General features: G+C 43.9%; 1 protein-coding gene across 1 annotated transcript; it reads right to left on the bottom strand.

The window, feature by feature from the left end:
- Positions 1 to 1,134: 1,134 nt before the first annotated feature.
- Positions 1,135 to 19,202, bottom strand: LOC119009123. Its single transcript, XM_037080145.1, has 5 exons — positions 19,183 to 19,202; positions 18,864 to 18,979; positions 9,301 to 9,432; positions 5,018 to 5,138; positions 1,135 to 1,988 (listed from the first exon to the last, which is right to left on the bottom strand). Exons 1-5 carry the CDS (start codon positions 19,200 to 19,202, stop codon positions 1,682 to 1,684), a joined length of 696 nt encoding a protein of 231 aa, XP_036936040.1. The 3' UTR covers positions 1,135 to 1,681.
- Between the last annotated feature and the right edge of the window lie 7,336 nt (positions 19,203 to 26,538).

Genomic DNA, 26,538 nt, shown 5'->3' with positions numbered 1-26,538 from the left:
CAATGACAATATCCCGCTGTGTTTATAGTGACAAAAAAACAGCTATTTATGACAGAATGTCACGACTTGCTTGTGCTTGTGGCGACCAAGATGATTATTTTAAGACAAAACCTGATTTATTCCTAATCCTAACCAAGCTGTTTATGTGCCTAAATCTAAGCTAACCCTGAGCACAGCATTGCCACGAGAATTGAGCAGCACTGAGCATAAAGACATAGATAGATTTGCAATACAAATGAAGAGAAATGTTCAACATATCCTTGTTTTTTAAAAAACATAAATTGCCAACATTTATTCTGGTGATTGGGTTGGAATCCAGCTAATCCTCCTCAACATGGTGATGTCCTGGGAGGCCCTGCGACAGCCAAGCGGGGGCCGCTGTTGTCCACACATCTTTAATATTTAATCACAATAATACTGCGACAAATCACATCAGAGGCTGCGCATGCTGGATCATATTGTCTGATCCAATAGCGTGCTCGCGTGTTGCTATCAATTACAACTTTGGCACACAACTAATTTGTTTGAGGGCTAGATTGGTAATTTGATTTTCGGGCTCACTCACTTGATTTCCCTTACCCATTAATTTCATTTGCACTTGCCCATCAGCGGCACCAGCACATGTTGAGTCACCCACGTCCCAGAGCTCATCTTAGCCCAGTCTTATTAATACCACCAGTTGTGGCAAGTGCCAGCCTGACAGTCGCGCAGCATGCAGCAGCCGCCGCTCTCATTCGGAGCCATCACAGCCGGCATCTCTCCTTCAGTGGCTTGGAACCTCTTAACCTGTCCACTCCTCACCTCACCAGGCGGCTCACACTCGTGCCTCAGCTGCATATGAATTCGGAAGGCTTTCTTTTTTCATACGCCGCCTGCCAAATAGTACCGGTTTTAAAATCTGTTTCATTTTTTTTTTTTTATTTTTATTTTGGGCAATGACATCTTCTAATTAATATGCGTGTCTTCGGAAAGAAGCTGCAATTTATTTTTAGAATCGATCTGACATGGGAGGCTACGTTTGGCATAGAATGTGATTTTTAGGGTTAAGTAAAGTGGCATTAATCTTTCTCGTCGTGAATATGAAATGATCAAAGAGATGGCAGGGAGATAGTGTCGTTACTGTAATCAGCCTGTTTGAAACTTCAAGATAAATTACTGGGAAAACATGTTTGCATCGTAATTTATATCCTGAGAATATAGTGTATCCAATTAACCTCTTATGACTCTGTCGTCAGTATAGTCCCGCCCTGTCTTTATCTTACAGTACAAATACATTATTGAGAGTGTAAGACGACTCTGATCTGATGGCTTGTTAATAAAGACTGAAACGCAGAATGTAGGAAAGTCCTTTGGAATGAGTAATATGATGCGGTAATATTCCCTGATGAAAAATAGTATCTACAGTTAAACTCACACAAATCCCATTGGTATTGATGAGCCCACTGAAAAGTGTCATGTGCAAGACACTCGTGTTATTGAAATTTTAACAAGGATAAATGGCGGCAACACGGTGTCCCCGCCACCCCCCCGGGGAATCTTCCTCCTGCTCAACACTTGGTGTTACAAGGATGTCTTCTGTCGTAATGCCTAAATGAACCGGGCCCTAATTTGAGTGCTTCTCTATATTTCATATTCCATAACACGTCTCTGAGTGAGTGTAATTTCTTTTCCATATGGGCGCTTAGCAGTAAAAGAGTGAATAATAAAGGAAACCCAAACAATTATGAGGCTTTAGTCGCGCATCGCTGGCCTTGGTAATGTCACTTGTCTGTGAGGGGAAGTGTTCTGTCTTAGTTAGAAGCTCTGCCACCCCGGGCTCCCCCCTTCGATTCCTGTCTGCTGTCTGTTGCTGTGCGGCCTTTGAGGCTTTCTCTTCTTTGCTACTTCTGACGCCGTCTCTCAGCACATATGTGTATTTGCGTCTCCAGGTCCCGCGAGGCTGCAGCCGTTGTGCTGAAACACACAACCTGAAGTCTCTTTTTTCCACCCTGAAAAAGAAAAAAACCTGATATTACATCGTGTAGAACAGTAGCTGTATTTCACAAACTTAAGTATTGCTTTTTCTTTCCCCCTCTGTGTTTAATGTTGCATGCAGATGTGGGGGCTGAATGCGGGGTTATTTTTTTGTTTTGGGATATGACTCTCCTGCCACCAATTCCCCCTACTTCCCACACCCCCTCCTGGTAAATTATCCCGGCCTCTTTCATAAATAAGAATGAACGAAAACACATTTGCGGCGTATAATAAGATGCAGTAATTAATGTCATCGATTCACATCTGTAAGGATACTGACTGGGAGAAATGCGATTACTTTTATCACATTTCAAAACTTGGAGTTAGTTTCGGAGCCCCGTAACTCGGTTAGCGCGCGACTGTGGAGAGAGCGAGAGGCCTGCTCTTGCTCCGTGATTGATGAGTGCACACCGGGCAGGCTATTAAAAAAAAAGCTGCAGCGTATTCCACAGACAATGGCAATAAACATATTCAGCGTGTGGAATTCAGAATGACTTATTTAGGAAAAAGGAAATGCTTTTCTTTTTTTTTTTTTTGTCGCACCAACCATAACCATAAACCTTGGATTAATGGGGAATTCTGGGGTGTGCATATTTAAGCATGCAACAACACACACACACACACACACACACACACAGACAGCATGCACACATGTTCGCCTTTGCTCGTTTGTACATAAAAGTTATGGATACTAGAAGATACTAATTACGTCTATGAAGAACGCTGTGTTGACACTCAAGGTCGAAGCAGTAGCCAGACATCTCACGCAGAAGACTGATACCGCTTAAATGTGTTGATGGTAAAAATTAAGCTACAGCCAGCAGCCAGTTAGCTTAGCTCATGGCAAAATATCTTTATATTACAGCTACTAATCAAAACAGAGGGATGACACTCGGATATGTTCTTCGTGGTAAAATGCTCATACATAGAGCATCAGTTCTGTTGCTTTCCGTGTTTCCAGCACACAGGACCGCCTGCGCAGGTCAGCGAAAAGTTGAGACGAATTCGAGCACCACGCCATCGAGACGGATGACGAGGAGCTGCCTCACACATACAGAGAGGCGCCACTCATTGGTCAGCACGCGCTCAGTTTACGGCTCTGTTTCTGATTAGTCTGCTTGTTCTAATTTGCACCGCCCCTCGCCTGCCACTCAAATCAATGCGCATTGCTCGATGTCATTGATTGATTTGATCGCTTGATTGTTTTTTCATTTGGTGACACTATGTTATAGCCATCATTAATAAATGGTATATGTATAGTTAATTAAACTGTAGTAAATGTTTTATGTTATAATTATTTAGCATTTATTTGAATTGTATTGAACAGGGACCATGCAGTTCAACATAGTTCCAATACAGAGAATACAACTGATGTGCTGCACAGAGAGTTTATAGCTATTGCTGAGGCCAGCATGTGTTTTTTTTTTTTTTTTTTTTTACCTCCCAACACTATTCCTTTGATAGGAAATTCAGCAACAAAAGATCAGCTAGGAAGTCTTCAGAAGACTTTTCAAAAATTAATGCGACATCCATTGTATCCGTGCACCTGCCGGACCTGATCCTGTCGAAGGTTTACGATTCAAATAGTGTTCAGCAACAGCTTTTTATTCCAAAAGAAATATCTGCGGAGATGAAGCAGGTGATTAGCAATAATGTAGATGCTTTGCAGAGATGAGCGAGCTGCTGGGAGGGGGGGTGAGAAATCCACATTGTTACAAATGGATAATTTATAAATGTGGTGTTCACGCTGACATCTCCAGAGATGACGGAGTACATACATCTGCAAATTGCGGTAGATGAGAGTTTAATAGCAAAGTAATGAGTGTTGTGGCTCTAAATAATAACACGCGGCCCAAGCACAGTCTGAAAACATCTTATTTGATAAAGTTGTGGGTCCCGTCGAAAAAACACACTTTACTGTACGCAGGCATGAGCGTGCACGCATGTGCTGTGTGTGCACCAACACTGGGTACAGGTGCTCCATTATTCAAAGTATCTCCTTGGGCTTTAAAGCTTTGACAGAGAACTAGACGAGCCCCCCCCCAACCCCTCCACTCTCCCTCCAACACCCCTCCCAACCGCAAAAAATATTACCAGAGCTTCCCCGGGGAGAAGCAGAGGGGAAACGTGATCTGGAAGAGAGGGGCGAATCCACCACAACAACAGCTGCTTCCAAATCACAACAACCTGGGGAAGGGTTGTGGGTTATATTTTATGGGCGGAGAGGGACCGCGGATGTTCATTTATTTATCTCCACAGTCAGCATTGAGGTGTGTGTGCATGCAAGCGTGTGTGTGTGTGTGACGAGATCTGTCATAGCTCACTTTATACTAACACAGGACCGAGCCCGAGGTCACCAGTCACTTTGTAGAGTGCCGAGACCTGTAACGCCACGGAGAGTCATGTGGCGCACGCTGAATATGTAAAAATAATCAATTTGGTGCGTCAAAATATTGTAATGAATGTGTGGCACGCAGAAAATCTTATTGAGTTGGTCTGATGCCATTCGCCCCCCCCCACCCCTTCACTCTCTTTCATAGACGCCACTTCTCCACGGGTGTAATTATGCTGAGAGCAATTTCATATTTCAAGTATGCAAATATCGATACTGTGTGGCCACAAACAGTCCATATGCGGGAAATATGTAGGCTGCGGCACGGCGATCCTTCTCAAGTGTCCTGCTCGCACATTGTTTAAAAATCCAAATTAGCTTCTGTGTGCGTTTCGAGCACACGCGCTCACACATGCGCACACGGGCATCTAAATTAGCCTAATGGTTCTCAGTAGACCCAGCACCAAACACACACGCCTGAGGTGAGGTAAATTGCGGGGCATGTATCGGAGCTGAATACAAACACGGCCATTAGCAGCTGTAGCAGGCCAATCTATGGAAACGACCTTGGACATGTGTTGGTGCCTCCTCTCCTCTTCACCACCTGCTGTTATTAATTTGATTATCTCTGATTCCACATGCAGAAATAATAGCTCATCTGATATTACTTACCCACAGAGGGCCGGACCAAGAGGCAGACCAACCGGGGAGGAACCGCTGCCCCCAGTCAGGATGGAGGAGGTGTCCACAATCACTGCCTGGACCTGGACCTGGACACACCGGCCACCTAAACCTAAATTTCATGTACAAATAAACTTGTTAAAGAAATGTGTTTTTCTAATTTTTTTTTGTTACCTTAAATGTGTGACCTCGATTATACAGACCTATATCTGTGCAAAGTTTGTCACTAGAGATGTGTTTTCACACTCCTCTGCTGAAGGGGTAGATGTTTGTGCACATTCCTAAAATCTGAGATTAAAATGTACCTCTGGCAACCTACATTTGTATTCTCAAAAATAAAAAACAAACAGTTACTGTCTAACGAGTCTCCCTCACTTGGTTGGCTATTCATATAAACAGATATTTAATGTGAACCTCAGACTGATATGAGAGACATTATTGTGTTTTTCACTTTTACATGGAAGTTCCATTCAGCACACTTGCCCTCAACTATGCAGTTCGTCCATTTTGTTCAAGGACAAGGGATCACTATGCCTTTCACATGCACTACATAGGTAAGCGAATGTATCGCTGTGCATACCGCTGCTTCAGTTCGGTATGTTGCCTGTTTTCAGTTCTAAACAATACATTACATTAGGGGGTCCAAGTAGAATAGATTAATTTTCAAAAAACACATTATTTTTCTCATATGGAGCACTGCTGTAGCATCCCATTATACACCATGTCTTGAACCCTTTGTTTCAGCTGTGGAGTGAGACATCTAGCTCCTGTTATATCTTTGGTGAGAGTTGCAAATGTGCATTACTTTATGGGCATGATGTAGCCAGTCAGAGGCAGAGTAGGGCGGGTCATGCTGAGCAAGGTAGTGTGATCTAAAATAACACAATTTCGCATCCATAACATGTCTTCTTCCAGATAAGAGGAAACATCTAAAATACACAATGAGGTGTTTATATTGGATCGGAATTCTGGTGTGAACATTTATGGTAATCAATGCATATTACATGAGATGTCCCATTTGCATAATTAAACTTAAAATATGAGAAAAACTTGTCTAACAATTGTAATTGTCTTAACATATGTAGTCAACTTACGAGGTTTAATGGTGATATCTATTAGTTACATATTCACCCTATTCCACATTTCTTGATTAACATGTCATGGAATATCACAGTGTATATCTTTAAAGGCCTTTTTCTCCAAGTGAGCAACAAATCTCAAGCTCAGTAGCACTCCCGTACAACGAAAGCCTTCCAGTTTTATAACTACCTATATTCTGAAGGTTTTTCACAGACGGGCTTTTGTTCATGTATCATTCACAGCCTGATTTATGTAACACTTTGCTCTGGTGGAAATGGATTTTCTATGGCTGCGTTCGCAGAATTTTTCTGATTTATGGAGTGATTAAAAAAAGATTTCCAAAACCAAATATTTGATTCTAACATGTAAGCAAGATGAACCGAGAATTTTGAACTTAGCTTAAATGAATTTTTGAGCTCTCTGTTCGGGACACGTGTGCAAATTAGTGCATTTTTCCAGCACGTTATGCCTCATTTGCACATTCAAACAAACACATTCAGAAGACTTGCATTACAAAAACTAATTGTCTCACTACAAGTAATCAACGAGGGGAAGTTTCACAGTGATACCCATTAGTTAAAAATGTTACCCTACTTACCTGTAGTGTCTCCCGTCGCAGCACTTCTGCACGAACGTTTAACGGATTTAATAATAGTGCACATGCTCCTCGGACGTTTATTGCACCCATATGACAGGAAGACGATTCAAATCAGGGAGGCGCTGCAGTGCCTCAGTGCGTCTTGAAGGTCTACTGCAAGCCTTTGCTAGGTGGCTCAAGATTTTGTAAACGTGAGATTCAAAAGAAATGGTACACCGCCCAAAAAAGATTCCGTGGAACACGCACTGTAATCGAGCCGCCCTGTAATTAAACAGCTTGGCTCATATGTGAGATAGCTTACAAAATCTGTACTTATAGTTTATTCTTTTTTTTTCTTTTTTGTACTTTACTTTGTGTTTTCCCCATTGGTCGATTTCATAACTCTTACTCTAATTGTGAAGCCTCAGACATCCCCCGGGCAGAAGCAACATCCTGCTCTCACGGATTCCTAAAAACAAGCCGTGCATCAAGAGGACTGCCCCCCCCCCCCAATCCACCCACCCGCTAACCCACCCATCCTCCTCTCTTTCCTGTTTTAAATCGCAACTTTTTAACCTCAGTCAGGGCCAGCTGACTTTGATTCCAACCAACTGATACAGTGACAGATCAGGATAATGACAAACTCCAACACTCGGAGACTGTCGTGTTGTTGCTATTCCTGTTGTATTTGAAGATGTTTTCTGGACGAGAGATCTGAGAACTGTGGTGCACAACAACTTTTCACCAGGGGGATTCTCTGCCATTCTTTTCCTCTGATGTGGGCCTTCTCGCTCTTATTACCTTTTTTGTTGTCTCTTCTTTTTTTTTTTTTCTTTCTTTCGTTCTTTTTTTTTTTTTCTCCCTGTGTTTTTGTTCCGCTACACCATCTGTCTGTCCTGTGCTTGTTAAATCAGTTTGCCCATTCATGGCGCCCTCTGCCTCGACTTCACCCCTGGCACTTTCCATTTAGTCTCCAAAACTGCCGGAATGATATGCAAGTCTGAGTCAATCCACCCCGAGTTCTTGGATGTTTGTCAAACAATACTAGAACAACAGCATGATTTGTTCTCTGCACAAATCTCAACAGTCTATACCCTCTTGGCATTGTTAAGGCAAAGGCAGCAGAGGCAGAGACAGACATGGAGAAAATATCCCATCAATCTACAGGATATTAGCTGCGAGGCACCGGTTCGCGCTTGCCAATGATGTAACCCTCTGTGCCAGTATGAGCAAGTGCCATAATAAATTACTTCACATCATCCAATGCTTTTTATCTGATGATAGCACCCTGTGTGGGTTGTGTGATTTCAGGCTTAAGATTTTGTTGTTGTGGCGGTGGCAGCGTGGTGATTAAGAGTGTGTGAGGGGGAGAGGGAATCAGGAAACAAAACTGTGTACACGACTGTAATTGTGCAGGGTTTATAATTGAGGATAACGTTTGAATCCCCGGCCAATACTCCCTCTGACTGCACTCGCATGGCGTTGATAGAATAACACACTTACTCATCTGACAGCCTTTTTCCAACCCAACCGGCTATGTTTAGCCTCTTTTTGCTTGAGTAACATCATGAGAAAGAGGTCGTTTTTGCTCGACTGGCAGTGGCGGACTCACGATCTTTGAGGGGCAGGGGCGAAAAAACAAAAAGGGGCACCACTCGTATGCAATTGGGCAACAGCGAGCAGCAAGTCACAGTTTATTAACAGAATATTTTTTTTCTCCTGAACAGAGGGGCACCAGGTGGGGCAAACAGTCATAATCATAATAATCATAATATCTTAAGAAAGAGGTCTTTTTTGCTGACATGGCAGTGGTGGATTCAAGATGTTTGGACACATTTTATACACCATAATGGGATTTTTTGTTACAAAGGGGCACCCAAGAGGGGCTTTTTTTTTTTTTTTTTTTAAAGCTTTTTTCGAACATGGGGGAAACCTCCATGTGATTAAGCAGTTTTTGCTTTGGTAAAATCATGAGAAAGAGGTCATTTTTGCTAATATGCCAGAGGTGGGATTGAAGGGGAAAAGAAGAATTAAAAAAAGGGGTGTGTGTGTGTGTGTGTGTGGGGGGGGGGGGGGGTCACCAGCTGTATGCAATAGGGCTCAAGTATGTACAAAGTCATAATACATTTATCCACTGGAAGGGCCCATTAGGAGGCACTTGTCATGTATTTTCATTTTTGTTTTTTGTTTTTTGTTTTGTTTTGTTTTTTACCAGTGGGTGCATATCCCGTGAGGCGCCTTCCCCTATCTATTCTTTTCTATTTTAAAAATGACAAATAATTCAATGTATGACCATCTAACACACAACTGCTGTGTATATTTAGCTTATAGTACGGGTTTAGTAATTAAATTTTTTCAACATATCCCAAACAAGAGCTTATTGTGCAAATATTAACCACTTCCAATGTGGATTTAAGCTATGTGGGCACTGCCAAAAGAAAATTGCATATTCTTATCATTCACTGCAAAGCATCTTTTTACCTTTTTGTTTTTTTTTGTTGTTGTTGTTCAGCAACACCTCCAGGCTTGTTTTAGTGAAATAACAGCAGTTTTACCTCATCCAACCGAGCTGGCGATGGATAAGAGGATCGCGTGGGCGGTGGGCATCTTGGCATACCTGTGCAACCCTGGACTTGGTGGGCCAGTGGATGACTTTGCCAGACTGTAGATCGGTTGGCAGAGACCTGGTCACGACCGTGATCAGCTGAGGCACTGGTGTTTCGAGGTGGAGGGGGACTCCTCTTCGTTACTTATGTTAGAAAACAAAAACAGAAGCTTTGTGATTGTTGATTTAACGTAGAGGTTGTACTCAGTACCTAACCGCTGAGGCAGAAGAGGGAGTGTTGGAGGGGCTATAGTGTTATAAACTGTCCGGCTGCCAACATCTAGATCCAAGTGTTTGCCAACAGCAGACAGCCCGTCCATCTCTGTCCCCGACATAAATCTGCACTACAGTCCTCTCTCAGAGCGTTTAACAGTCAGACCTACCTATTCATTACAGGCTGCTCATTTTCTGTTGCCATGCCTCATTAACCTTAAATCCATCACTAATCTCACAATACACGGCGATGTGAAATAATGCCATGTAGACAGATGTTACACCAAATAAGTTGATAATTCACTAGCAATTACTGATCTGTTTCATTGTAATCTCACTTAAATGAGACAGTGACAAGTGGTGACTTGTGTTGGGGGGGGGTGCACGTCCTCGCGAGCATGTTGCTCTGGATCCGTGCTGGAAACGATGAAGCGTCAGTTACTTGGCATAAGATTACTGAAACGAGAGGAAATATTTGCAGTGGATGAAATAGTAGAAGATTTTAATGTAAACTTGTGTTTTTTAAAAAGAAAAGCTATCAGTACAAAGGGAGCATCTGTGGAATATATCATGAAATCTACTGTAATAATCCAGCAATGATCTCAGCGGAAGACAATGAAAAACCTGCAAAAATCACAATCTTTTCAATGTCATCTTGAAATTGCAGTTGACTCATCCATACAAAGGCGGACTGCGGCTGTTTTTGTCTTTGTGTTTTTTGGCGACATTTTTGTTGCATTTACCTCATCTGCTGTTTAGGGGAATGCAAACGTTTGTGTTGCCCCCCAAATTTTTCACGAGCAGGTTACAAAATGACCCACGTGCATGTCTGTCCTGTTAAAAAGCATGAAAACAATTCATGCTTATTAGGCGACTGTGTGAAATGAAGCCACGCGTGAACTAATGAAACTAACTCTTCAAATGTAATTCAGATACGTCACATTTCTTGAACTTGAAATGCTCTTTCATGTGTAAAAAGAAAAAGCCAATCTATTGTGAAAGTGTCCAGTTCACATGTGACATTTCATAAGGGGCCTGATTTACAGCTGTCACCACGCAGTAACTCAGTAGCTTAGTGTGCTAGCTTGTTAGCCAATATTGCATCACTTACATGGTGAAATGACAAATAACAATTTCAAAGACATAATGCTGATGAGGAATTCAAATAATTACATAATCTATCATTCTAATATGGATCATCTGTGACCCACTTCTGAAAGAATGTAGGTTCCAGTGACCTATTTATGTGCATATTTCAAACCACAAATGTATAAACACAGAAAGTGCTGAAACCTGTTGAGAAAAAAGAAACAAAAGATGTTATTATGATGAGTACAAACCATGTTATTGACTCAAAAGACTTTGTTCCTTCACTTAATAAAGCTAAAATGTGCCACAAAGCTGAGGAGCAGGATCTGTCTAACATGCTTTAATGCGGTTAAAAATTGACTCGTTATACTTTTATTTCCCTTAATTTGAGAGCAGGTGCGTGAGTAAAAAAGCTATGACTCAGAATTTAAAGCCTTGAAAAAAAAAAATCATAATCGAAAATAGTACAAATCTTAGATGTCCCAACCGTCCTCGCATCCGGAAATATCAACCAACTTGAAACAACAGAAGCCAGATTGTGGCTCTGCTTCACAACGATTTCCAGTCAGATTAGTAATGACCTATAATAAATCCACTATTTACAACGCCCACGCGTCGTCTCAATCAAAAACATCGGCTGTACATAATGGATGAGGAGAAAAATCAAAGCGTGCACCAGATCTCCAATTTGTTTTTCTGCTCGCTGCTGTTTCATCTCCAGCAACACCATGTTTACTGACCTGGCAACATGTCATGTTGTGTCAAGTCCTCAGTCCTAAGAAGACTCGCTGAACAGAAAGGTCAGAAAAGCATGCTCATAAAGGGATGTGGACAGCTTTTAGCCTGTGGCTTTGCTTTAATCAAAGCCAAATGCAGTTGCAGTCAGAAAACACTTCTGATTTATTCAAGCAACAGTGAACACTGGCTCTGAGTAAGACCTGTAGGATTGGTGGCGTTGAGGGCATTGACTAAGAAATCGCAACATTTCCTCCAGAGGTATGAGGTGTGCATGTGGGCATATATGTGTGTGTGTGTGTGTGTGTGTGTGTGTGTGTGTGTGTGTGTGTGTGTGTGTATGCAGGCTGTCCTTGTGGCGAGTCTGTGCCGCGGGCTGTTTTTCCCCCCCCTGACTTTGTCAGAAACATGTGGCATGAAGCAATACACCTGCAAGTCATGGTGTTAAGTCATTGGTGCTGTGCACTTCACAGTCCCCCGGCCAGTCCGCGGTTAACCAGATTTAGTCCTTATCTTGCAGAGAACAGCTTCATCGCAAAAAATAACCTCCAATCATTTCCCGAGATGCATCACAAACCTCCTACTGCAGGAACATCCTGACGAGACTTGTGTGCAACTATTATCGCTTTTCGCCTAATTACGCAAATGAAGGCGTCCTCTCTCTGACTCCCGAATATAACCGCAATGGCCGCTCCTATGGCAACAAATACGCCGAGCGAGATTGCAGGTTTGGAGGGGAGAGCATTGTGGCTGTGCGAGCGAGCGAGCGCCCGTTTGTGAAAAGCTCCTCCATCATGATGAGAGACAGCCCACACAGCTCCAAATTGCTGATGAGCTTATTTTTAGTCGAGGGGCTGCCCCGGTGTCTGCTTCACATGTGGGACTGACAGAAAATGTAGAGCAGATTTCCCAGTTAATACTTGTATAGCAAGCCTTCCCTGCTCCGTAATTAACCAATTAACAAGCAACATGCCCCACCAACACCATACCTGATTCAGTTTGCAATCAGGAATGCGCGTCTGCAAAGTTTTAATTGTGCCCGAGGCAATAACTTACTGTTTGTAATCACATTCTCCCTCTCCCTATATTGCACCATGGTGCGTTTGGGAGGAAAAAACTTACTGGCGCAAGCTAATTCGGCAAACCTCCATGTTGGAGGTGAGCGCAGTGCACATTACCAGCAGTGCTTGGGGTTTTGCTGAACAACAGAATGAGAGTTAATATGCTCCCCGAATTATTAACACGTTGTGCTTTTATGGCCTCCAATGAGAGGTGAGAGGCAGGTGGGGGAGCTTTCACTCAACACCCCTCCCCCCACGCTGGGGTTGTGTTGAGACCAAAGAATGCGGACACATGCAAGGCCGAGAGTCCCTGCCGCTATATTTCAAAGCGAGATATTAGGTTAATGGCCGCTTTAGTGCACAGCATCGTGGGTTTCTGACCCGGGTACCTGCGCGCTCCCTGCCTGCGCGGCGGAGGCGAGCCCCGTGCCAGAGCCAATCATCGCACGGGAGGCAGACGCGGCATGCGGACTAGATGAATCACTAAGCTGTCATGTGTCTGTTTCACGTCCTGACGGTGGGAAAGCAAATTATAGGTGACTTAATGTTCCTTTTTTTCTTTTTTTCCCCCTCCCTCTTGCTTCCCGGTGCACTTGCCAGGCCATACACTGAGCTAACAGGCAGAAATGTGCTCCGTCAGATGGATGCTGCCACTAATTGTTCGGCTCAAACCCCCCCACTTTACTTCAGGAGAACCGCGGCCACCCGCTGTCTTTCTTTTAAAGGCAAAAAAGACAATACATGCTTGATGCCACAATAGACTTCAAGCAATTACAAGAGCCATGAATTCTAATATGACGGACGGAGGAGAGGCTGGGATTAGCTCTGCGCTCTTGATGTTGCATGCACACACCCTAACTGCGAAACACAAACAATCTAGGGCAGCTATTCCAAATCCAATTGTTGTGAACATGAAGCCAGCTAGTTTCAGGCGCTGGGGTGAGTTTGGCCCACACATACCAATTAGGCCAGTTTCCAAAGCAATACTGCACAATGCTGCCCAGAGGACGGCAGCAGAACAAGACTTTGATTTCCCTCAATGTGATAGTAATTTCATATTCCTCTGAAAAGCAACATGGCTACTGAGGCTCGCGTCTCGAGATGAGCCGCGAAGAGCAATCCACGACGGCGAGGCTCGTTTCGGGTCATTTGCATGCACTCTCTCAAACAAATGCGCAAATTGTGTATGCGCGGCTAGTGTTCGGTCGGGAGGCGCTGGGAGAGGCGTGCGCGCACACAGCGGCGCCGTGGTGCATCCTACCGACCATCTGAGGAGGCCGTTTTTTTATTGGGGCCCGCGGCGTCCCTGGGCGGCCTCGTTAACTGCTTGCATTTGATCAGTTATTGTCTCTCGCTTCCCCCACCCCCCCACACGTCTGCGAACGAGATCCTTGCATCTGGGATCAGAAATCAAGGCCATAACTGAGAATTTGCAGCCTGTGGTCTTCACGCCGGCTAAACGCTGTTGAGCCCGAATCCCAGCACAGCGCATGAGACAGATTGAGGAATAGAAAGGGAGGAGGCATGTAATGAGAGCCAGGGGAGTTACTACACTCTATTTATAGGGGGGGGGGTTCGGCATTGTTTACCTCCTCTCTTAGCTGCTTGTTTTGACGGGTGGTGAACTGCTAATGAGAGGAGGTATTTTTCCTCATTTTATCAGAATATACCTGTGCGCCGTTTTCACGTCCTCCCCGTTCGATCGCACTCTTTCCTGTCCCCCCCCTTCCCTTGAAATATAATCATGTTTTTTTTTGGTTGTTTTTTCTTTTTCATTTTGGACCGTCTCCTCTGTTGGGCGATGCTTATTTTCAATGTGAGACGGTGTGGGAGAGCCTATTGTCGGAATAAATCTTCACCCCTCTCATTTGAATCGCCGGGAAACGCTTGATGGTTTGTCACCGGGGAGGAGAGAAAAAAAACCAAAGTACCCCAAAGAGAGCAGAGGTGTTACAGCATGGAGGCGGCCATATTAGCAGAGATATTCTTCAGGATTATGTGCCCCTCCAACCCAGGCCAGGAATTTGTCAGCAGAAGTGCAGATATGGCTCTATCAATAATCCATGGCATTGTGTATTTCCCAACTGATGCCATTATACGGCTGGGGGATGACAGCACTCACCAACTCCATCATCTTATCCACAGGGACCAGGATCTCATAAAGCCCTCTCAACATAGACATCTCATATAACGGGTAATAACTCCAGCCAGTTAATACAGGGGAATTATCAGGGAGAGGAGCGATGAACCCAGCGGAAAAAAAAACGGGGCGGCCGCCGCTGCATTACGGTCGAGAGAGGATGGTGTCGAAACGAGGGGGAGGGACGACAAGGAGCAGTAGGAAATGGAGAAGGGGGCAACGGGAGAGCAGTGCGAGATAAGAGGGGGAGAGTTGGCGTGAGATAAGAGATGGTGGAGGAGGAGAGAAATCCAGGGCCGGGCAGAGAAGGGAGAGAGGTTGTCATGCGAAACAGACGAGCGAAAAAAAAGTTGGAGAGGGGGAAGAGGAATGAGTAAGGGGCAAGGAGGAGTAAGAGAGACAAATGAGGTAATGATTTAACAAAGAGCAGAGAGAGGGCAGAGCTTCAGCAAAGTATTTATGTCTCTTTCTGAACTCTGCTCGGCTGAATATCACCAGGATCCTCCGTCTTTATGCGAGCGGAAAAGGGAAGTTATCTCTGCGAAAGACTCCGTAATGAAGAGCTTAGACTTGTATCTCCCTAATCCAAATTAAAGCTGTCGGTAATTGTTTTCATTACAGAATCATTTAGTGCTGGGTGTACAGTACATGGTTCAAATTACAGAGAGAGATGAACCAATTTTTCTTTTCTTTTTCTGAAGCTTCTGCCGATATTAAAAGGTTCCTCTTGGTAACCTAGTAAAGGCATGGGAATGGTACTAGACGGACCAGCCCTCCCCTCCCCAATTATTGTACGGAGTACTAATAAAGGCTTGCAGTAAAACATCATTTCATTTAAAGAACAATGTAAAGACTGACAGAAATTAAAGGTGCAGTGTGTGGGATTTGGGGAGAGACATTGGTGATGTTGCAGTTCACAACAACCCTAATCTCTCTTTTGGTTTGTCCATTCTGGGCTACTGTAGAAACATGGTGGAGCAACACAGCAGACTCCATGGAAGAGGACCTGCTCCCTCGGTAGATGATAAAAGGCTCATTCTAAGCTAACAGAATCACAATGATTGGTAGTTTCAGGTGGTTTCTGCAAATAGAAAACCCCTAAATCCTACACACTGGCCCTTTAAACGCAATTCCATTAGTTTTGTTTGACCAGTCCAACATATTCTCTTCTTAACATACAAAATCAGCTCGTCCCTTCTGAAAAGGTTGTTCTGGTTATGTGTTAGCACTCACTGTACCTGTTTAGGGTTAAGCAAAGATCGTGACCTTTTGTGAGAAAGCATAAGAAAGCATAACACGCTTTTATTAACATTTAACCAAAACCACGATCTTTCATGAACGTTAACCAAAGCGCATTTTCCGAGCTAACGATGCCAACCCTGCTCTCTCCGGTGTCAAATGCTTTGTACGCAAACCATCCACACACAATCTACTGTGCAACACCCAAATGAATCGCTGTTTCATATGTGACATGATTTTATTTTGGGGACCTAGAAATCTTTATTACAAGTTATTACCCTCTATATGAGATGTTTTGTTTTTTCGGAGCGTTTTGTTCCCACGTGTGACGTTCATGCATGTGAAAATCAAATCTCACGTGATTTCATGTGCCAGCTTCTGTTTCCCGCGTGTGGAAATTCAAACTCATGCGTGCCCTCACGTAATTCAGCGTGAAAGTGCACAGTTCGTACGTGACACTGTCTGATTTCCACATGCTTAAACTTTTTGCGATGATGATTTTCCAGAGCCAAATGACGACTGTCCTTTTAGCACAACGCAAAACACGAGACCGCAAACACATCCACTCTCGCCACCGCCGTTGTCAGACGCCATCTTCACAGGGAGAAGCTCAGAAGGGTTTTTTTTTTTTGTCCCTTTGGTGTATGCCTGGTTAGATACTTTCTTTTGATTTCGCTGTAGCAGCCTCAAACACACATCAGGTGGTAAACTGAAGTGAATATAGAGGAGGGACGATTTTTGAAGCCAAGCGTTGCTCGGATGGATGCAGAGTGAAACCAGATATTATAGTTGACATACATCCAAAAAATCTTTCCTTCATACCCCGGTCCCTGAAGTAAACAGTGGAGTGTTGGACCGCACCACCCTCATTTTTCAGAAAGTAAATAGCGGGCAAGGTACATTTGCTCCGATGTTGTCCTGTCACTTTTCAGGACATTTTTTTTGCCCTGACTGTGGTGCTCGCTTATGCAACTGCTTGGACAGTTATGCCACCCCTTGTCATCTTCGTTCTGTGTCTCTGCCCATTAAATCTCGAGCAACCAATAATAAGCATCTGGCTCCAGCCCCTTTATCAGGCCTTTTAGTCTTAAATGTGGGTGGGTGCCAGCCACTAGTGCTATTAGCAGGGAGAGGGACAGGAGGGAGAAAATAAATATATAATAACGCCACCCACCAAGCAAAGATATTCAGTGTTTGCATTTCAGGGGACAATAAAGAGGGCCATCTGTTCCTGTCATTCGTGCTTTATTGTTTTCCTCGGCGGGCCACTCACTTTGGAACGCCACATCAAGCCCTCCCCACCTCACATTCTCCGTACCCCCCCACCCCACCCCACCCCACCGCCCCCCCGTCATACACAAACTACAGTCAAACTGTGTGTACTCAGCCCTGACCGCACATAAAAAAAACCAAACACACAGGCACACATGTATTGCTTTCACCCTTAGCCTCATGCAGCTGTAAAACAAGGAGGGGGCCTCAAAGGGCTTCTGCGTTTTGGATCTTCGGTGGAAAAATCGTGGCAAAGGAAAAAAAGGGACAAGATGCTGAGGGGGGCATGGCTTTGAATAAATTCTCCGTCCTTGTCTCTCTCTTGTTGGCACTGGTGGTAGTATGGCAAACATTGCCAAATGTTTTTCTTCCAGTCCCGTAGCAGAATCATGAGGAGAGGAGAGGAGAGGAGAGGAGGATGGAGAATAAACCTCCTTTCCTTTTCGCCTCCTGGACAAGGGTTTACAAGGAGAAAGTCGGCAGTATTGGCTTAGGAAATGAAGGGTTCCTTGGGGACATGTCTGCCGGGTTTCCAGCTCCCTTCATAGCACAAAAGGCCTGGCAGCTGGACGAGGTATGACTCAGGGTCTGTGGTGACATCCTGTGGTGGTGCTGCACAGGGGTGAGTCAACGGGAGGGTGCATGACGGAGGCCATTTTACATTCAATTACATGGCGGAAGATATAGATGAGAAGATTGATGCCTCTTGTCGTGTGTGTAAATATGTTGCTGGAGTCAGCAGCTGGTTAGCTTAGCTTAACATAAAACCTGGATGGGGGGGGCGAGCAGCTAGCCTGGCTCTGTTCAAAGTTAGAGGAACAAACAAACAAAGATGGAAGGAAGTTACTTCAATTAGTCAAGAGACAGTCCAGGACATGTTATTTAGTAACATTCACAAAGCTCTTTGAGCAAAGCCAGGCCAGCTGTTTCCTCCTGTTTCCAATCCTAAGAGAGGGAGAATGGTATTGATCTTAGCATTTGACTTTCAGCAACAACGCAAATATATGAAAGCGTATTTACCAAGATGTCAACCAGTGCCTTTAAAGGAGACACGTTATGGTCATTTTCTACTTTCTTTTACTACTAGAATGGGGTTAAATGCTATTTTTTACATTAGTTTTATCATACTTGTCCCTTTAAGGCCCCCCTCCTGTATACCCAGTCTGCTCTGGTTGGTCAGCTCACTCACGCCTGAGCCAGAACTGCTAACAACAACAGAGCAGCTCTGCTAAACCACTTATTATGTTTTTTTCAAACTAGCCACAATGCAAACAAGTGACTCTGTGACATAGTACGTTGTCTGGACTGCTGACGAGGCATTTCAGGTGCAGTGTTTTCTGTGGGAGAGAGGAGCTTCTGTTGATGCTGGCTTAAAACTTTTTAACCTATAAGATCTTTTTACACAAACTATAACCTAAAACAGTGTAGGGAAAGGGAAAATACATGAACAAGCATCAATTTCCTTTAACATTTTGGAGACAAGCTTTTTCAGCTGACAACAGCTTGTATTGTTTAAGGATAGATGAAAAAAATTACAAACCGGGCAACATATCTCTAAGGTACAGTAAATGTGTTACACCATAAAGATAGATATATCTTTTTAATAAAAAAACAGCATAATATTAAAAGGCTAACGTATATCTCATAATATTTCACAGTGTGTCATAATAATGAATTACTTGTCCATGAAGATTGAAAACACATAATTTAATGCTTTCAACAACCTGACACTTTCTGTAAACATAATGTATATAACTGCTGTGAACATGTAACATCTTGCAGACGCTACAGGAGCGCGGCGCTCATAAGCGTCGATGGTTTCTCACCAGTGATCTGACTGAACGCAAGATTTGCAGGTGCTTTTCCATCACAGTCAGCAAGGTTAAACTCCAGAGAAATTAAACAAATTGCTCCTCTAATGCAGAGTAAAACAAATGGAGAACTTTAGTGCACATGTGGAACCCTCTTGGGTTCTAATTATGTAAAACTATAGACATCAGAAGGCACTGAATTCTTTAATGAGCACTTGAGAGAACAAAGGGAATTTAAGTGCATGTTAATAAGAGAGGCGAGACAACAGGGGGAGGCAAAATGCCACAGAAAGAAGCGCTACACATTATATGGGGGCATTTGCCTTCTTCCCACCAACCGGCAGCTTCCGACATCGACAGTGGTTACCAGAGGACGGTTGAGAGGAATCTATTTCTCACTGTGATTTGTGGCAGCTAGAATGAGCACACAGCTAATGTGCTAATAGGTTCTCCATGGAAACAACATACAATAAATTGAGATGAATTGAGTGTCAGGGAATTGAGATTTTGCTATTAGTGCCGGGGAGCATGAGCCGGTCTGAGGTTTCTCTCTCTGCGTCCCGCAATCAGTGAACTGACGACTTCCCCCGTGACCAGTGTGCCGCATGTAGGCTCCAAATTATAGGTTAAACTCCCCTGTTAGATCCCTGGGCTGCCGGTGGCTTCCGCGTTGCCACAGGCACGGCACCGTTTGGATTTACTCAATAACAAACAAGGCGTGATGTGTTTGGAAAGCTGTGTTCCTCTTCACTGGTCGGTAGGTTGGCCAATTAGCATTGACAAAGACTCCCGTGTGTATAGGCAGGCAGAACGCCGCCCAGATAGCATATTTCTGTTCAGGAGCCAAAATGGATCGCACTGCGGGGGGTCCTTTAATCCCCACTGTTCCACGGAATAATGTTTTAAATCAAGACACAGTGGTGCAGGAGAGCTACCTCCATCCCGCCTGCCTGCTGTCTGCGTACCACTGCACACCTTGCTAAATTACCATGTTTGCATATGATTGTAGGCGGCTGTGGACTGCTGGTATGCACACATTCAAGATAAAGGCATGCCGGTGCCGGTCTGAGTGCACAGACTTGGTAATTATGTTATGCTAATAATGAGGAACTAAGAAGTATATTTAGATTAACTTTCAATTAAGGATAATGCAGTCGAAAACAACAAATTAGAGTCGGTTAGAATATTATGTTTAACGCTGTGTTATGTTAAACACAGTGCCTGATGATCAGCTCAGATCTTTGAAATCTTCTGAATGTTTTTCTCAACCCCTTAATGTCCACTGTGAAATATATACTTTCATTTACAGGACTTAGAAAGTACTAAATAAGCTCATCACAAATTCATAAATCGACAAAATTGAGGCTATCCAACATAAGTTTTCCTTGAAGGTAACCGATGCTTACTTTCATGTTCGTTACTTAATTTTGGGAAAAAAAAGCACTTCATTTTTCTCATATCCTCTTACCCCCTCTGTCTGAACTCCCGGCCCTCATAACTATCAAGTCTGCTCTGATTGGTCAGCTCACACACGCCCGAGTCAGTGCTGCTGGCAACAACAAAGCAGCTGTGCTTCAATTATGGCACGTACAACTAGCCGCTATGCATGAATTATTTAATTGTGCCTCTTTTGATAAAAGAAAAGACAAGTGGCTCCATTAGACCTCTCTGACAAATTAACCAGCTTGAGTTTTCAAAATTGATTTGTTCATTTATTTTTTCAAGAATAAGTATATGTTTACATTGCTGGTGAGTGAGTATGTTACCAATTTGTTTTTTTAAGGCTTCAGTTGCCCAGGCAGCTGTTACTAATATCTAATCATTGTTGATTTTGGACTTTTCAGGAGACTTGTTGACAATGAAAAAACTGAGTCTCCTCCTGCCACCTGGCTTCACGGGCATCTGTGTTTATTCAACAGTAACTGCAGAGACGACATGTGTAATTAGGTGTTAAAAAGCACATAAACAAGGAAAAAGGTTTGTCTTCCTGTCTATAGAACTCACATGCTCACACCTGAAGTGGTGAGTCACACCGAAACCTCTAGGAATGTCATGTCACTTTAAAGGGGCACCGTGTAGTTTTTGGAGGAGAAATTCCAGCTCAGAATTTAAATATTTACAATATTAATGAGGAAGTAATACGAACTCATAAATATTTATTTTGTCCATAAGTGAATAAACAAGCTGTTCTCAGAGGAAAATAAGGTCCCCAGAACACTGTTTGAAGCTAGAAAAGTGGCAGGGTCCGCCACATATAAACAAAGCAAAACAGTATGAAACACTGTTGTCCTTTTAAGGTCAGTTTGTCTAGTCAGTTTATTCAGTCATGAAAACAGAGAGTTCGATGATGATGATCTTAAAATTTACCTCGTCCAGCTGCCAAACACTACGTACCTTTAACATTTCCTCGCCGTTGCGTACCATTACTGCGTCAGCTCAAGTTAAAAGCATCATCTGATCAAACTGTCGAGCAGCATGAGTACTGACTGGGAATGCACCATTGCACAAGCTATCTGCATTGTGCAGTTTGATTGCGAAGTATTACCGATACATGCACTTACGTTCTCATGTCAAACATATCTGCATATGGATGAGACTCTTCAGGGAGTGCTTTGAGTAATTGGATTGATGGGAGCCGTACGATAGCAAAGTGAGTCAAGGTCTGTGATCCAAACTCGTGCTCTCTGTGGTGCTGTGGTTCAGTCAAAGAAAAAAAAGAAAAACAACAACCCAGAGATTCTTTGTTTGGCATGAATACTGGCGGATCAGCACTGTACCTTACAGAAAGCTCGAGTTTAACTACGGCAGTGACAGAACAAGGTTACCAGGAGAGGCACAAAGATGCTGAACCGCGCTAACTCAAGGCAATCCTCAAAAGACGGAATCAAAAGGCTTCGTTGATTCTTCCAAAAGGAGAAGTCTTCCTCTTTGACACGCCGGAATTGAGAGCGCGTCGACAAGAAAAGGTTCTTGTGAATTATCAATGTATTTACACCTTCCGTGGCCATGTTTGTTGGACTGCGGCGCAGGCATTCTCTCTCATTTACTCAAATTTCATTTATTTGCTTGCCTCAAAAATGCGCTTTCGCCGTGAAGTGGCCCGGCTTTCGCTCAATAATTAATCATTATCACTTCAAAAACGCTCTCAGCATTTTTTTTTTTCACCTCTCCTCCAACAGTTGAATTAATAGTGGACTCTGGGAAAAAAAAAAGAGCAATGCGAGTATTTCATCCCATTCTATTCAAATTTCACGGCACCACCTTTGATTTCCATAGTCCAAAGTGAGGTAAGCCCCAGGGCGGTGACGGACTGTCATCCCTCCCCTGGGGGCAGGAACTGCACTCTTCAGCTCCCTAATGATGTGCCCGTCTTTTGAACGGAGAAGCCCCTGCCATGGCCTATCACTTAGCAGGCTTAACTAAGCAGGGGGTGGTGGGTTCGACAGAGAGGGAGACAAAGACAGAAACAGAGGGAGACAGAGGTGGGTTGGTGCAGGTTCGGCTCCTGGCACATGAAAGCTGTCCTTTCAGGATTCCGGGCCAGAAACGAGGCAGGTTCTTTGTTTTGTTTTTTTTAAAGCGTTACTTCCCGATGGCAGACGGCGTGTTAAAGCGTGACTCGCCGTGGCAATGTGGCGGGCAGGTCAATTAGTTAGCCCCTCGGAGAAGATAAGTCAACATCTCACTCATTGAGCTGAGCATAATGCGATGAATCTATCAGCCTCCGCAGTCAGGATTTGCTGTATTGTGTAGGTAACTGGAGACACGCTGCTCTGAAATGCGTACGGCATAAATGACAGGCAGTTAATACAGCTGTTGTCCCAGTGTCACATTGTAAATATGAATGTTCCCAATCTGGACCTGGCATAATCACTGTTTATCCATTATATCCTCCTCTCTCCTGCTGAATGGCGGCAAACACAGTCAGATTGCCCTCAATCATTCAGTAATTGATGCTGTGGCATTTCACGCTCGTATTACCCAAAAACAGCCTTGGTTTACTCTCACCCTCCCCTTCCTCCTCCTCCTCCTCCTCCTCCTCCTCCTCCCACCGCCGCCACCACCCTCCTCCCCTGTCTAGATCTCTCTCTCCTTTTTTTTTTCTCCACAAATATCCCAAAGGCTTCGTTCTCTTGCAATTTTTAAGTTTAGATTGATTTAAGCTCTCCTGGAAGCCAATTTGGTCCATTTGAATGTTCTTATAATCTCCTGATTTGATTCACCAGGGGACCGTTGTTAGTCGTGCAGAAACAGCCCATACAGCAGAGAAGTAAAGAATAGCATCACAAGCATTGTGGAGCAGAGGAAGCACAATCCGAGATAAAAGACGAGGAGCAGCCTGAGGGTGCGGGGAGTGGCCGCGAGGACTCCCTCTCTTCCCCTGCGCTATTCCTTTTTTTTTATATCAATTTTTTAATTATTCAATCGCACAAATGCAGGAACACCTGGGACAGCCTACGAGGGAGGATGCGCAGTGGAGGAAGGAGAAAAAAAAAGGGGGGTGGGGACAGATTGAAGCACCACCCTTTTGAAAAAAAAAAAAAATCCTACCATTTTGAAGAATATAACAGGATTCTTGTGTAGTCTGTGACACGGATTAAACACAGCCCACACTGCCGAAACACGGATCATACGCTCTCTCTCTCTCTTTTTTCATTCCTCCCTGCCCAGCGCTAACTGAACAGTTTTACTGTGTTCTGAGAATCCGAAAGGGGTTCAACGCCGAAACAGAACAGTCGGCTCTCTTGATGTAGGACATGTTTCAAGGTTCATGTGCGCTGCGTTATCCCTCTGTTCCACAGCGTGCGACAGCTTTAAGGAGGCTAGAAGTGACTAAAGGCTTTCCTTTGCCTTTCAGATGTTTAAAAGCAGTGGCACCAAAAAAAAAAAAGAAAGAAAGAAAGACAGAAATACGCTACTGGAGAGGGGGGTTTTTCGATTGTCTTTGCGCACATGTGTAGATGGCCTGCGTGTGCGTGGGTTCAACTGCTGCAGAGTGTTGAGACTGACTCGGCATACAGCCGGATGAAAGTCAGGAAGGGTGCAACCACTTGCCTGCTGAAAAACCTCTTTTCGAATAAAGCCAGAGACCCAACCCCCCTCCCAACCCCAACACAAAAAAATATATGTGCAGGGATGGGAAGATGTGGGAGATGGAAAAATCAAGAAGTGTAGGGTGAAAGAGTGAGGGAAAGACGGGTACGGAGCGTGTTTGGGGATGGCAATGCACTTGGGGAGTAGAAAAAAAAAGAAAAAAAAGCACACCACCTTTGCATTTAAAAAACACTCCAAAAAACTTTGCAGTATGAAAGGCGGGAGTGGGAAAGCAGGACACAAAAGAACATTCACAATGCCGGGGCATGAGGAGAGAGAGAAAAAAAAAGATGGAATAAATAAATAAATAAATAAAAGAGACACTGTTTCTTCTGCTTCCTCGCCTCTCTGCCTGGGTAGAGTCTCTCTCTCTCTACGTTGATCACGATTTACCGTCTGAAGATGCATTGGCAGTTGTTGACAGAGACGGAGTTTGTGATGGTAGTCACAGTTATTCCGCCGAGATGGGCGAGGGAGGGGTGATGAGGGGGAGTCGACTCCCCTCTCTTGTTTTCTTGCTGACTCTCTTAACTGTGTTTACTCTTTCAACACTGACATCCAAAGGTATGCAGAGCTGATAAAAACTTTCCTGCCTGCTGAAATCGAGCACCTTTTTCTCTCTATTTTTTTTTTTTGTTTTTTTTTTTGCTTTTGCTTTTGCTCGGCACATTGGCTTAACCTTCATATGCCTTCAGCGTTCGTTTTGAATTGAAAGTAACCAGATTTGGATAATTCTGGGAGAAAATGAGCTTTAGTGTTTTCATCATTCACCCTGTTTCTGTAAAGGGGCACTGTGTAGTTTTGGAGAGGGGAGTCAAACTCAGAATTTTTATATTTACAGTACAAGAGCGGTGATGATACAAAGTTAGAAATATTGTTTTTTTTGTTGTTGTTGTTGTTGTTGGAAAATAAGGTCCCCAGAACACTGTCTGAAGGTAGAAAGGTGGCAGGGTCTGCCACACATAAACAACAAAACAGCATGAAGTTGTCTTGTCCTTTAAGGTCACTTTGTTTTCTTGGTCAGTGAAGATCTTTTCTCTTCTGATTCAAATTTCCTCCCCCCAAAACTACAATTACCTTTACTTAATGTTCAGTTCTCCAGATAAGGGAGGATTTAAAATCTTTTCCGGGAGCTAACTTGTCAATCACTTAAACACTCAGGAGAATAATAAAGACCATCTGCATTTCAGAGAAAATGCGGCACACGTCATCTAGCTCCTACAAAGATCTACAAGACCATTAGCCTGACTAATGGTCTTGGAAGATGAATAAGATGAAGCAGCCCATGAAAAAAAAAGAAAAATCAAGATTTTTATAAATTAACAGATGGCAAAAGAGGGGAAAAAGCCTCATTTTTCAATGGCACAGAGAACTACTACTTACATTTCCATCCCAATAATCTCCCTGCCTCTATTTTAGGTGAAATTTAAGGCATCCTATTGTACGAGGCCTTATCCCCACGGGGCGGGCGAGCACTGCGAGGCACTGGTGGCGACGCCGCAGAGGCTGTGATCATGCCCAAGTTTCGTCTGAAGCGCCTGAGCCGTGATCGCAGGGAAACTTCAAGTGAAAAAAACGCAAGAGCGGCGAGTGGAGATGAGAGAGGAGCGGGGAAAAAAAAAAAAAACAACTGATTTCCATCAAAACAGATTGTCAAACCAGATGGGGACTGTTCGAGAACTGGGGCAGAGTGGATGGGGAGGGACTCTGATTGGGCAAATCTCAACACAAACCAGACACTAGCATCAGAAGAAAATGGGTTTCCTAAGCACTGAGCTGCTCTGCTGTCATGTAATTCTAAATGGTTTTAAATAATTCTGAATTAAGTTTTTATTCAATATCCTGAATATTAAAGCATTCAAAAGTGATGAAATCCAGTGTGGGACTGTACTCTGCGTGGAGCGCCTCTTTGTTGTTTGAGCTTCTTCAGAGCTTCTGTGGAGCCGTAGCCTTGGGGTCAGTCGTGATGGCTGCGTTTAATTTCCTGGAAGGAGAGACGTGGCGCTGACCCCTCACCTTTGAGCACGACGCTGCCATGTTACAAATGGTGAGCCCGTGTGCCGCGTTTCACGCGTGGTTCATTAGTTCCTCCCAAATTCATCGGCGCTCCTGAAATGATTCTGCATGCTCCAGCCATTATCGCGGCGCCTCTGGCAACACCTGAGCAGAGCTCATCAGCATGCCGGCATTGATCCCGGACAAGGTTCTCCCCGAAGTGGACTGGCTCTAACGCATCCTTTAAACATGTTATTTGAGCCAACGGACGTTTGAGCCGCCAAACAAGAGGCTCATTTCTGTCAGCCGTAGAGCTCAGTTGAGTAGACACATGAGCCCCGTTACCAGGCCAGAGGAGGAAGGAATCAGGTGTTCAAACAGTGAAACACGTGAACTTTAAGCTGCATGTTCTGCCAAAGTCACAACCCAGGTATAAAATAGCAATAGTTGAACATTTTGAGAGTCACACTTTCTTCTTTCTTTGAGTCTATAGGGAGCAAGCAGCTAGTTAGCATAGCTTAGCATCAGACGTGGACACAGCTAGCGTGTCCAAAAACGCTGCCTGTCAGCGCCTATAAAGCTCACTGATTCATATCAATGT

Source organism: Acanthopagrus latus, chromosome 19 (genome assembly GCF_904848185.1).
Source record: "Acanthopagrus latus isolate v.2019 chromosome 19, fAcaLat1.1, whole genome shotgun sequence".
NCBI lineage: Eukaryota > Metazoa > Chordata > Actinopteri > Spariformes > Sparidae > Acanthopagrus > Acanthopagrus latus.
The sequence above is the reverse complement of the archived record's forward strand: the minus strand, read 5'-3'. Positions and strand labels throughout refer to the sequence as shown.

Coding starts and splice junctions, on each gene's coding strand:
- LOC119009123 (XM_037080145.1), bottom strand. CDS start 19,202: ATGTCGGAAGCTGCCGGTTG. Junction 9,433..18,863: donor TGCGTTCAGTCAGATCACTG/GTGAGAAACCAT, acceptor TTCTAACATAAG/TAACGAAGAGGAGTCCCCCT. Junction 5,139..9,300: donor CCAAGTCCAGGGTTGCACAG/GTATGCCAAGAT, acceptor CATGAAATTTAG/GTTTAGGTGGCCGGTGTGTC.